Genomic DNA, 14,476 nt, shown 5'->3' with positions numbered 1-14,476 from the left:
TAAGATATTAATAGATGTTCAACTGTAAGATATTAATAGATGTTCAAGTGTAAGATATTAATAGATGTTCAACTGTAAGATATTAATAGATATTCAACTGTAAGATATTAATAGATGTTCAACTGTAAGATATTAATAGATGTTCAACTGTAAAATATTAATAAATGTTCAACTGTAAGATATTAATAGATCTTCAACTGTAAGATATTAATAGATATTCAACTGTGAGATATTAATAGATGTTCAACTGTAAGATATTAATAAATGTACAACTGTAAGATATTAATAGATATTCAACTGTAAGATATTAATAGATCTTCAACTGTAAGATATTAATAGATGTTCAACTGTAAGATATTAATAGATGTTCAACTGTAAGATATTAATAGATGTTCAACTGTAAGATATTAATAGGTGTTTAACTGTAAGATATTAATAGATGTTCAACTGTAAAATATTAATAAATGTACAACTGTGAGATATTAATAGATGTTCAACTGTAAGATATTAATAGATGTTCAACTGTAAGATATTAATAGATGTTCAACTGTAAGATATTAATAGATGTTCAACTGTAAGATATTAATAGATGTTCAACTGTAAGATATTAATAGGTGTTCAACTGTAAGATATTAATAGATGTTCAACTGTAAAATATTAATAAATGTACAACTGTGAGATATTAATAGATGTTCAACTGTAAGATATTAATAGATGTTCAACTGTAAGATATTAATAGATGTTCAACTGTAAGATATTAATAGATGTTCAACTGTAAAATATTAATAAATGTACAACTGTAAGATATTAATAGATGTTCAACTGTAAAATATTAATAGATGTTCAACTGTAAGATATTAATAGATGTTCAACTGTAAGATATTAATAGATGTTCAACTGTAAGATATTAATAGATATTCAACTGTAAGATATTAATAGATCTTCAACTGTAAAATATTAATAAATGTACAACTGTAAGATATTAATAGATGTTCGACTGTAAGATATTAATAGATCTTCAACTGTAAGATATTAATAGATGTTCAGCTGTAAGATATTAATAGATGTTCAATCAACATCTATTAATATCTTTGAATCTTCGAACTTCATACAATGTTAAGGAAATGTCAGAGGATGAGTTCTACCGAATGCCTCCTGGTGCCGAGGACATCATATTTTGAAATCAACTATACTATGTCATCGTTGGCAGGTTCGTTTCCCGTAGGAGATTCCTTTTACTACGGTGCTCCGCTAATTACTCTTCGAATTTACTTCTATAATATCAATCATTGACCTAATTCTTCATTCCCTCCTCTTTTACCTTCTACCAAACATATCACATTTAAAATAAGTCAATTGCTCAGTTTTCTTTTCAAACTTCAAAACCATTTCCATATTCGTTCTTCTTTACCAACCAGTGGCGGATCTAGCAAAAGACCGGGGACCTAAGCCCCCACTTTTATGAGTGACAAAAATAATTTAAGCTTTTTTAGATATTTTTGTGAAAGTTTATAATAAACTCATGATATATCTATCATACTCTAGGTTCTGGCTGGCAGTCCCCAATTTTTACCTTCTAAATCCTTCACTGTTACCAACTATACTAACACTTGCTCATTATCAGGGTCCGGATCTTGTTGACCTAAATTTGTTTTAAAAATGATCTATAAAGTGACACTAAAATTCCTGTAAAATGACCCTAAAATTCACAAAAATTGACCTTAAACCTTGCGTTTTTAAACGTTTTTCGTTAAATATTGACATTTTTAAAAAATATTTGTTAGATTTTAATTATCATCTCTCATTCAATTTCAAAGGTTTTCCTTCAGTTAGTTGGAGTCCATTGTACGGCATTGTACTACTGAAAGCGTCAATTCACTCCCAAATTTAAACTAGGAAGCACACTTTAAAAAATAGAGATTCGCAAGTGTGGACTGTATACACGAGAATAATAGATAAAAAACCCTGATTAGAATTTTTGTGCGCCTTCTAATCTATTTTTAGTTATTTACATGATCACATCCGTTGTGATCAACAACCCAAAAACATCTGCTTTGGTCACCTACTTAACCCCACCCCTTATCCACCAGTTACAGATTAGTGTTCATTAGCTTGTTAGGAATGCAGTTTTTCCACCCAATAGTCAGGAAGCAGGAAACGAGATCATTTAATTTGGTGTTTTTCTAATCCGTAAACAGTATTCATTTTAAGATTTCGTTATGCAGAAGAAAAACAATAAAAAGACCATAAGTGACCTAAAAGTTACCTTAAAATATTAAACAGCAAAAAATGACTGAAAGTTGACCCTATATATATATATATATATATATATTAGAAGCTCGAGTTAATGGACAAGGATTTTATTTGAACTTGCCTTGTCCCATGTGTAACAGAAAAAAGTTGACTTGTCAACAAGATCCGGGCCCTGCTCATGACATTCCTGTTTCATTCTGCTAAAGATATACCACATTGACTTGAACCTAGTCTTCCGTTCCAGGCGTTGCTGTAGGCTGAAGGAATTCCACTCCGTTTCGCTAAAGCTCTCTCGCTTAGCAACAACTGAACTCTTATTGGCTCAACGCGTGGATGTGTCGAAGGTGTGAGTTTTTTGCCACGGCTCAAGACATTTTGGCAGCACTATAATTTTCTTTATTCTTATTTAAAAATGGCACAAGGGCTAAGTAGTAGTTCGGTCGCCTCTGGTACGAGGAATCAATGCTTAGATCCTCGGCCACACGAATTTGTATTGGATGACATTGTGTCCATGGATTTTCTCGAGGTTGTCTCGTTTCCTTCCACATTCAAATTTCATTAAACATTTTGTAACGATTCACGTTAATTAACGATTCGTCTCTTTCAGCATAATCGACCTAACCGCGGGGCGTTGGACTGTAAATCTAATTTCATGTCATTTAACGAATATATATAGGCCTACATTGAGACACGGATGAAGAGATATTAAAAAATACATTTGTCAGCTTGAAACATTATATAAACTCGTTGAAATCTCGAATTTGATTATTTGAAGCCAGGATAGCGCAATCCCTAATGGTCTTTCCTTTGATGCAAGCGATCTCTGGTTCGATTCACGGTGGGAGCACTCGGTCGAAAACAAGTGTAACAACTTTTTCACGCCTGCTATCCTGAGTGAGGTTTTTCCGGAGTTTACCTTCATTCACACCTTCTAAATACCGGGATGGCACCTAGCATACAGGTCCAGGCCGATTCATTCCTTCTTCCTTCCCTGGATATTGTGCTTGATGAGGGACGTCATCCTTCATACAACACGGACATAGATCCCTGTTATGCCCAGAAACATGTACAAGTAATTAAATACATAGATTATTTTCAAGATTTCCATATTTTCTTCTCTCCTAATACAATGAACAGGTTTCATGCTTAGAATCATTATGCTGACACTTTTAGATAACATCGGAGTACGGTGGCTTAGTGGTAAAGTGTTAACCTCAGATGTGTGAGATCTCTGGTTCGATCCCCGGCCAAATAAGTGTGTGGTGACCAACATCATGTCCGTGCGGTTTCTGGAGGTATTCTCGTTTCCTCCCATATTCCCATCCCACCAATTCTTCCATTATCATTTAGTTGCTTTAATCATCGTCTACCTTAGCCTAACAGACAGAATCATGAGACGTTAAACTGAATGAGGTTTTCCTGGGTTTTCATCATTCACACCAGGCAAATGCTGGAGTGGTATACTAATGCCCCACTGACTTGATCCCTAGTCTTCCGTTACAAGCGCTGCTATCGGCTGAAGGAATTCCACTCGCTTTCTCTCGCTTAGCAACACCTGAACCCTTATTGGCTCAACGCGTGGGTGTGTGCGGGTGTGAGCTTTAGTTCGCATTTTTGCCACGGCTCAAGACATTTTGGCAGCACAATACCTAACTTACAGGTCCCAGGCCGCTTCCTTCCATTCCTTTTTCCCGAATAGTGTGCTCGCCGAGGGACGTCATTCCTCATGTATGTGACGGGCTAAATGGCCTTAGAGTCCGAGAGCCCAGAAATCTAAATCCTAAATTCTAATCCTAATATTTTTTGATAATAGAAGGAATACAAAACAGAAATACAAGATCTGAAACGTTCTATTCTTTTATCTCTCCCTAGCCACAAACAGGAATTTTATCTACATGCAAGCTTTGAACTAGTAACGTCAATTTGCTTTATACGTATGTAGAACCAGACACACATTTCCTGAAAGTAACCTTGGGTAAATTTGTGAAGGTTATTTTCTTTAGCTATTCTTCTTTTCTTAACTTCAGAGAAAATACAATTAAGTAATTACACACCGGAATAAAAAGAAATAATTACGAAATATTACAAGTTTGTTTTTTTGAGGTAGAAAATATGTTTACAGGAACATCGTGAGAGCTTCATCATAAAAACATCCCGTTCTTAGTATGAGTAAACCAGTTTTAAAACAATGAAATTGTGACAGTTGCATCATCATCATTTTTATTCGATTTTAATAAAACTCTTTTAATTCAAATACGTCATATAATTAAAACCACTCTAGAAAGGTTATTTTATTTTTATTTTTATTTTTTATTTTTTTATTTTTTTTTTCGTGTGTAAAGAAGCAAAAATAGCATTCTTTATTTTCTTTCACTATTCAAGAACAGGATGCATTCTTTTATTCTGTATACCTCTCGTTGCGGCAAGGACATTTTAAACCACCCTCCTTTTGTCCCAATAACAATACTCCGCTGAACGTCTGAATCCACACAAACCACACATACAGAGGACCCTTCGCGAGCACAAGGAAAGAAAACAGAAGAGCTTTTAGAATCTTTTTGTGAAAAATAGTAAATTCTGCACAAACTGAATAGAATCGAAGCGGAAAATAATCTCTGTGAATTTGTCAAAATCACATCCTAGTCAGAACCTAGATAAAATTTTGACACAGGTCTGTAAGTTGGTCCAAGAGCACGAACGAGACAGAGAGGCTTCAAATCAACCCCCATAAAAATTTCTTATATAACTTGTGAAATTTGAAGAAAGCACGTCTTTTGGCAAAACGACGATTGATCACCGTATATGGGCGGAGACAATTAATATCAAATTTAGGACACCAAAATAATTTAACGAATTAGAGAACAGAGAGGAAATCGAAGACGCAGTTAGAGGCGTGTCTTAAAACATCGGGGAGTTGCGTATTCAAAAACTCCAAGTCAGTCGTAATCAAGTCCATCACCGGGAACCATTAAATCACAAAACACTAAAACATACCCGGAACTTACACACGTACCACATTAGTAATCACACGTTAATTAACCGAGAATATGTGCGGCTAAACTCACCGACGCCCAGTGTACGATGCTGTAATATTGCTAAAGCATAGGAACTTACACATATATTTTCTTCAATTACGAAACACTTTTAACACTCCGAAATATAGCAACACGCTCACAGACATTTTTTTTTTTGAGTGACAGATTTTTCGCGCATATAAACATATTTACGACCAATTACAGACAACTAGCGGTAACGGACTGGCTTAGCTAAAATTAAGAGCGATCTGTGAAAACGAACTTAAAGGTGGCCTACACCCTCGCCAAAAGCACTTAGACTGGCTTTAATAATACGTAATCAGTTTGAAGTACTATAAACATTATTTAAAAACAATTAATACAATTAGTCCGTGTAACACTACACTTCTGACACAAAGAGTGATGTTGGTACAATATGACATTTAAAAGTGCTGTTGTGGTTGAGAGTGCATCGTATAAGAAATGGACCGACAGAAGCTCCACTTTAATGGACCAGGAGACACCAAGGAGCGACGCCCCTTGCAGCTTGAGAGGAGGACGCAGCAGGAGTCCGAGAAAAGAACTCAGGACCCAGGACACTCCTCGCGGAAGAAGGAAACCAGGAAACGCAGGGACCTCTGTGTGTGTGTGGTCAGCTCAGTGGCGACGACGAAAGTGGAGAGGGCAGTGTGGACGGCAAAAGGTAGGACCCATCCAAATTATTTTTTTATGCTAAAACGGAAATTTTCGGCGTTGAATAAAATGCAAGACGTTCGCAGTATAGAAATTAAAGCCGGAACTCTTTGAAACCTTTAAACGCATTTTCATCGCATGGAGAATAGATTTTCTAATTCGAACTCTAGTTACCAAGCATTAGAATTTTCTTACTTTGAACTAGGCTTATTGAAATAGAGAGACACTTTGACAATGTTACTTACATATTCTGTGACATCAGTGACCATATCGTTGTTTTTATTAAAGAAATATTAATTTATATAATTTTTCTATTTGTCACTTATGATTTATAAATAACCTATAAAGAAAGTTAAATTAAATGTAGACCAAATAACATGTAGATCTTTAACGACAGGAACTGTGAAATTTATAATGAAAGAAGTATTTACCTTACGATATTAAAGTTTGTAGGAAGCAAAAGTGCATCATCTGTGCTATGGAGATGCAATATTCGAAATGTAAGATAATTTAGAACAAGGCGTGATATGCATTTCTAGAAATATATTCAGTGTATTGCTCCAATTGTCCAAAAATTATTGTGTTTGTAAGGTCATTTTGCGTAGAAGTTAACAGATTAAATGAATCGATTTCGATTTATATGCTAGTAAAGTCTAATAAATAATACTGTAATGTCTCAACACAAGTATGTTAGGTAAGAGAACTAAAAGATTAATTAGTGATTATAATGAATGCGACTAGTCTCATGATTCATAATTTTTTGGTTAGAAATACGGAATCCGTAAATAAAAGGGAACCGACATTATTTTCAGCCATGTAAAATACATATGGAAAAAATACATATAATTATGAAAGCTCAATATGAAAGATAAACAACCCTAAATTTCATCTATCATTGGTCATAAACATCAGTTCCATATTTTGTTTATGTGTGTCAGGTTAATGATAACCATTCATTCACAACATAGGTCAAGAAAGAAAACCAAGATGTAATTTACTTGAATTGATTTTTTTTTTTTGTTAAGGCCTTATGCCTTATTCTTGATATTTGTTGCCATAAAACTCCAAATTCAATGTTAATTTTCAGCTTGCTTAATTTTATCAAAAAAAAAAAAAAAAAACATTTTTTTGCTTTTTGTTGTTATCGTTTACTCATTAAAACTTTTATTACATTGTTAACCCCAATTTCGTAAGCTTTTTTCTTTCACAAACAAGTTGTATCCCTAACCTCAAGCATAACATTAGTTTCCAAAGGATCTGTTAGGTTAATGAGACAATACACGACTTTCAATTAAAATTTTTAAATTCTAGATATTTGTTTATTTTCTGGTACTATTATTATTATTATTATCATCATCATTCAATCTTCATGGAAAGTGAAAGTCAGTCTAGTTCATCTACAAAAACCAAAAATTAGAACAAAATTCTCTTTCAGCGTTGCAGCATGTGAATACAGGATACATATGCGAATAAAATCGATTTTCATTTGCTTAGCTAAAGCCCTAGGACACCGCGGGGAGATGGGATTTTCTTCACCGTAAAACCAGTTCTTATCGAGTTACAAACCATTTTAGTTCGGGGAACGGAGACTTTAACGGTGGTGTACAGGGGATAAATAGCGACAGACGGAATACGAACCTGAAACCCGCCATCTCAATATTTTTTCTAACACTTACAAACGCATGGCATTGATTTGTATTCCTATTAATAACCTCGTGGTTCAGTTATGTGTTATGGGCGATGATAGTGATGTGGGGTTCAGCCCAAAGACAGGTCTTTAAGGTTAATGTCCCTAGGTAAGGAAAACCCATAGCGACTAGTACCGTACGAGATGATGATGACGTTCTAAGGACGGAACCTACAGGTTAACATGGGATCCGGCTTACGTGTCTTCACTGGAAATCGAACCCTGAACCCCTTGATCACAAGGCAGAGAGTGTGGGAAGAAAAAAGATGCAAACATCGGATCACCATTAATTGACTTCTAGCACATACTGGCGCTCAAATCAGCACTACTGAAACACTTGAAAGTGTAAGTGCAGGGCTGCCATGTGCCAATTCTAAAATCGTTATCGATTTATTTTAGCAGAAATGACTGTTAAAAACCTTAACGTGTGCATGTGTGTGTTTTATAATTATTTAATGCACATTCAAAAACTGCAAAAAAGCGTGCATTCTAAAATTATCGTATATTCATCTACTAGTGCGAAGGTATTGTCGTATTTAGCATTAAATCTTAAATAATCGTATACCACAATAAATTATCGTATGGTTGGCAAGCCTGCTGGTTTGTTCGGGAGTGGTTGAGGAAACAATAAACACAACAGCGTTGCCAATAGCCAAACAAACAATTTCGCTTCGTCACAGTGCTCTGAAGACTTTGCTTATGGGATTACCTTCGTATTGTCCCAGTGTCGGCTTTGAGGAAAGTCATATCAGTGAAAATTTAAATTCTACCACCAGAAGCTGAAGCACAAAAGCTTTATATAGCTTCAAGAATATGTATACAAGCATTAATACATTAAGTAAGTTTTCCCCCTTTGGTTGTAACTATACAATTTACAATTGTACCTATGTCACTTCCTTGAAGAGCCACAATTGTGTCATATACTGTATATCCTAATTAATTGTGACCTTTCCTCTGGGTCTTCTATTTGAATTCATGTAAATGCATATCAGATTATTGTATTCTTTGAAGCAAAACATCTTTTATTCTAGACTTTGCCTTCATGCTCAAAATTTAGGGGGAACACTAATAATACTTTTACTTAAATAATACCCCAATTTTAAACCATGCAAGAAGTTTCAACCACATACCTGGAGCCAGATCACAGTTGTATCCTGGAAGGAAGAAAGTAGAAAGGTAACTAAGAGAGTGCAGTAAACAGACAGACAGAGAAAAGTTGTGCTAAAATGAGCCTTGGAGAACTAAAACGTGCGTGCAATATGCTATATATACGAGGATATACTATAAAGTAGAGATTTTCCTAATTTGTATATAAGTGGGCTATTTAAGAGGAATTTTCTAGTACTTTTTGCCGTACGCTATTTTCATTATTTTTTTTTAAAGTTAATAGAAAAATAAAAGTTGCTTTTGGCCTTAAGAAACAAAGTGATCAATATCTTTCAGATGTTCAGCATTCCGTAAGTTAATCGCTGACGATTTATTTAATCAAGGTGTTCCAATAATAGAGTGCTCATCGCAGGCAACAGAAGATCTTAGTTCGATCAAATCGGCCATGTGATTTATAGTGGATAACATCGTGTTCAAATGTTTTCTCGGGAGTTTTCCAGTTTTATCTCCCATTTTTGTTCCATCAGTTCTTCCATGATAATTCACTTTCATTCATCAGTAACACTCTGTTATGAAAGTTCTATTTCTGGGATACCAAATCCAAGAACCAAACCACATGATGTAATGATCAAGGATGTTATAAAACAGAGGATTAGCCCGTACGTATCTTCATCATATGAACTCAATGAAGCCAAAAAAAAAAAAAAAACAACCGAGCATCGTCTGAGTCGGCATGTCTGATTGGCTACTCTCGTTTCCGCCATGATTGTTGGCACGAAACATTGCGATCTTATTGGCGCGGAGTGGACAGACTAGGTGTGGTGAAGCTGTGACGTATGGCTTTACGATTTTGTTGAATGGGCAGATCCTCTATTTTACAGCATCCTTGGTAACGACCCATTTGTGAGACTCCAGCGCCATCTGCTAGTAACATGCTGAACTACGTCTAGCAAAGCGGAGAGCACGTGTCAGCGTGCTCATATGGTCCCTAACAGTCACATCAGGAGCTTTCTAGACAAGTGGCGATCACGTCTTGTTTTCATATGACTCCCCAGTTTGCCTCACGACGTTCGGTGGACGCCTAAAATTGGGAAAGACCGTCCGGGAATCGAACCCGGGATCGACGTTGAGTCCAACGCTCTACGGTTCTCTCTATTTCTGGGATGAAAATCAGTAATTCTAAAGGATTTTACAGTAGTAAATTCAAATCTGAAATCAGACTTTAGTCGTTAAGGATAGTTTTCCAGCGTTTTCCAGTAATTTCAGCAGCTCCAGTAATTATAATTTGAAACATATTAATGATATCACTCATCATTATTTGCAGTAAATATAGTAATTTCTGCACAGAGTTGGTAACATTACATTTGCATTTCTGATTCTTTTTTAGGTGCTAACATTACCATCCAGATAATATGGGATGTTAAAGTTACAGTGATAAAACATCGATTTGTATGAAAGAAAATAGATTAATTTGCATTCTTTGGAGATACAAAATCAATGTAAATGTGTATCAATAATATTTTTATAAATTTTCTTTTTCTTGTTTAAATTCAGTATGTTTACAAGTAAGTAGTATCAGTACAGTCAGGGGCCTAGAAGAAAATTTTCTAGGGGGTCAACTCCATGGTTGCTAATATTACGTCTGGTATTTAATACGTGGTTTGCAATATTATCTATACATTTCGTGAGCTGGAGTCGGTGGGAGGGGCATACTTCCCTCCCCTTCGGATGCCCATGAGTACAGTAGTTTAAAAATGTGCAATGAGAAAACCAGATTTCGTGAATTTATACTTTTTTGTATTCTTTACATTAATCTGGATCTAATTAAACATAATTTGTAAAGGCAATGTGTCCAATAGGCAGAGAGTTTGTGTATTCTGCTTACAAATTTCGTTCTTTATCAAATGTAAAAGTTCAAGATGGTCTCTTTGTGGGTTCTCAGATTTGACAACTTCAACAAGGTCAAAAGTTTGAAGCATAGCTAACAGAAAAAGACAAGCGAGCGTGGATATGTCGCAATAAAATATCAGAAAACTTCCTTGGAAGCATCTTATGATCTCTAGACATGAACTCAATAACCATTGTAATATTTTCAATTGTACAAGCTTTGCTTTTAGCAGTGTCGTGCCGTGGGGGGAGGGGCGAGCAGGACGACGGCCCGGGCGCCGAAGTAAGGGAGCGCAAAATTCTGGAGGAAAATACATATGCACATATATAAAATGGAAGAAAAAAATTAATAAAAAGTGCTCAAAACCAAGGAAAAGCAGGGTTTATTTTGGAAAATTTTCTTTTGCCTTGCGTCACACATTGTAACAAACTCAAAGACAAGATCTTTGCAGATTACTTTGTGATTATGTAGAAACGTGCTTTTTTTTTTTTTTTTTTTGTGTGTGTGTGTGTGTGTGTGTGTGCATAGAATACTTTCATGAACTGACTCTGAATTTGTGCAGACAAACTGTAGTTCGTATTATAGGGTAACTTTAGGTGTAGATTAAGAATATGAAGGCCACCTTTTAGAAAATTTACGAGAAAAAAAAACTGTTAACTCAGAAAGGAAGAGCGATGTTTAAGGAAGTTATTTATGTAGGGGACAAACATATAACGTAGGCATCATCAGTCCATAGATGTCCTCTATAAAATGACATGTTTAAGGATGAATTTGGAGGCATTAATTATATATACAGATGCACGTAGCCAGGATTTCGCAATAGGGGGGTCCGTGACGAAATACTGTGGTTATCACACCTGGGGCTCGATCATTCTAAACTATTGCACTGGCAACATATATTTGTTCGTTTAGACAGGATTTCGTAATGGGGGAGGGCGTGACATGAAATACGCAATCCAAAAATGCATATTTCATTAATGTTCAATGAGTATACAGATTATTCCCTGCAGGGTGAAATTCCCAGACATGCCATCAACCGAATTTTGAGATATGCTCTGACTTTATGATTGGTCCAAAGTAGGCAAACGATAAGCCTTGATAGCAATGAACACGGAATCCTTTACCACGATGTCGGAAATGTTAAGGATCGTCAACAGCACGGTTTTTCGTACTCGGGAAAACGCATGCTGCGATGTTTTCTTTCATGCTTATAAGTGAAAAAAACGTGAAATATACTGTGACGAAATACATCACATCACACGTTATTCCGAACACACACACACACAAACGAAAAGCTTCGATGTAATGTTATTTTATTGTAGTAACGGACCAAAAGATTTGTAAGAATTTCCTAAGTCTTTAACATAAACTGAAACACAATGCTAGAGAAAGTTAAATCTTTGTTTCGCTATGAACTACAAATAAGTTTTTCCATCAAGATGATTCATAGACCATTATGAGGAAAAAGAAAAATTATAACTCATAGGAAATTGAAATATCCCTTATTTATGTAGCTTTATGGTAAGTTTTCGATCTTATTTGCTACATAGTTCACTTCTGCCACATCTAGAAAGAGATTGTCTGTGGATCTTCACTGTCTGAAAAAGAAATTGTGTACGCTAATCATTTTTAGTAAGAACGTTGTTGTAATCTTCTATTAGTTTCACTTCCCTTTCTGCTGCATCTTGTTACGTGGATAAATTTAACTATTGTCTTTCCTTGAAGATAGTCACTGTTATTTGACCATGAAATCGGACCATATTCAAGAAACCCTTTGCGTATTTTAAATCTCTCGAGGAAAATTTGTTTGTTTGTTGTAACAAAATCACTGATTTCTCTTTTCACAAGAATTTCTATGGTATCACCTCTTGCGTCAAGCCTCTTTACTGCTTCACGGTTTTCCCTTACAGTTTTAATTCTTTCAACTTTTTTTTTTTTTTTTTTTTTTTTCATTATGCTAACTTCATCATCAAAAAATTCCAATGTTACATGTTATTCCGTCAAGTACCAGAGATGGCGAGAAAATTTTGAAAGAGCCACTTCAGGTAGTTCAACATCTATTTGTCTATAACTGAACAAACCTTTCAAAACTTGCAGGTCTTGTAGTGGAGAATGGGATGTTTAAATCACCATTTGCACATGCACATATAGTCGTATAAGAAAAATGCATACTTTCCGAAGGCCCGTTTTTATTTGCTTCGTTAAACGAAATTGTTCGCGAAAGAGAAATATTTTTAAACAGTAGATTGCTTGCAAGATGAATTGTTCCAGGCAAACGAAAGAAAACGCCTCGAGGAGGAATGCTACCTAAGAATATGATGGTCAATTCCAAAAATTTTCTGTTATCTTTTCTGCATTCCTGCTTCTACAAGTTTGATAAAAATTTAACGCTACCATTTCTTACATCGGAAATATTGTTCCGTACATCATCATCAATTCCTGGGATAAAGTTAGTGCAATCTATTTAGGCCACTCGTTCTGAAAACGCTTAAATAGGGAAACGTCTGGTCCAGATGCAAACGAAACACAACATTTATAAGATACACATTTTAAAACCAATTCATAAATGTGGCGTCTACAAGGAAGGTATAGAATATTTTTTGTAGCTTCTGCTCTAGCAGAATGCAAGCACCGTTGACATGCCCCGTATTGCAGAGACACAAACTGCCTGCAGGAACTTTACCAAGTTCCATTCTTCAAGCGAATAAACTATAGTAGAAGCAATATGTTCTCCTCATGATGACAAAATGAGAACACCAATTAGCCTCTCACGGCCATCTCCTGTATAATTATTGATAACCTGTCGACAGTCTCTCTGTCAGTCAAATTCGACAGTGGTTTCTCGTCCTAATGCAGAACTAAGGCACTTTGAAATTGTTTCTTGTTGTCCTGTGCAACTATCTTTAAAATAGTGCCAGATTTGTGCTTCTGGCGAAACGCTACCTCAAAACGATATGTCACATGATCCTCTTCCTATTTAAAAATTTTGATCTGAATCCAAGATGGCGGACTTCAAGGTGGCCGCCATGAGAATACTATACAAAATTAGGTGTGTCTTTTCTTCTAGTTCCATTATCCAGGGCATTTTTGCATTCCCTTAAGCCGTTTCTAAATTATAAGAGTTTATTCCAGATTTTTCCCATATACTATGTATTGTAATCGGATTCAAAACTTTAGGTCGCTTGAGGCACCATTTAATATTATTCAATTGAGCTAATTTTTCTCCTGGCTTTATTTGGTTCCATATGGAACTATTTTAGGGGCTTCGTCCGAAGAAATTCGGAAATCAAAAAATAAGGACCTTATAAAAATTTAGGATTAATATTATAGATAGATAGATAAATTTTATTTTTTCCGGGTAAAGAAAGGACATTTCTACTAGTTAATTTATAATTGAGGCGCCTAGAATCAAAAGCCTCCAAATCCAATTTTTTTAAAAACAAAATTATGTTTCCATGGAATTCCTTTAGATCAAGCATAGAACAAGCGATATATAGTCTAACTGAATTTCGGTTTAAAAGCTTAATATTTCATACTAAAAAACTAGTTTAAATATGGGACTTTGTACGTGTGTATATGGAGCTTCACTGCACGTTTTGCGAGATTACTCGAAACTAAGCGAAACAGATGTGGCAGATTTTGATACTGAGCGCCTTAATTATAACTCATGTTAATTATCCATTCATACTCAGATTGAAGAATATTAACCTAAAATATAAGTATTAAACCTTACCTTTTAGAACACAGAGGAAATGGCATAGATAGAATAAGGTGTAAATAGTGTAGTTAATATACTTATGATGTGAGTACAACATTGGTGGTCTTTTCTTCGGT

The 14,476-nt window shown here is 35.2% G+C and overlaps 1 protein-coding gene across 2 annotated transcripts in view; it reads right to left on the bottom strand.

The window, feature by feature from the left end:
* Mtp (microsomal triacylglycerol transfer protein) overlaps positions 1 to 14,476 on the bottom strand; it is a 159,221-nt gene that overhangs the window by 122,460 nt on the left and 22,285 nt on the right. Inside the window, exon 2 of one of the 2 annotated variants that reach the window (XM_081760536.1) lies at positions 8,778 to 8,801. The exons of the other annotated variant lie outside the window; for it this stretch is intronic. Within the exon in view, the coding sequence (XP_081616662.1) occupies positions 8,778 to 8,801 (24 nt within the window). The remainder of the gene's footprint in view (positions 1 to 8,777; positions 8,802 to 14,476) is intronic. 2 annotated transcript variants of the gene reach the window in all.

The sequence above is a fragment of the Thermobia domestica genome, chromosome 5 (assembly GCF_964235325.1).
Source record: "Thermobia domestica chromosome 5, izTheDome1.hap1.1, whole genome shotgun sequence".
Taxonomy (NCBI): domain Eukaryota; kingdom Metazoa; phylum Arthropoda; class Insecta; order Zygentoma; family Lepismatidae; genus Thermobia; species Thermobia domestica.
Note: the sequence above shows the minus strand (reverse complement) of the source record. Positions and strands in the feature narration are given on the sequence as shown.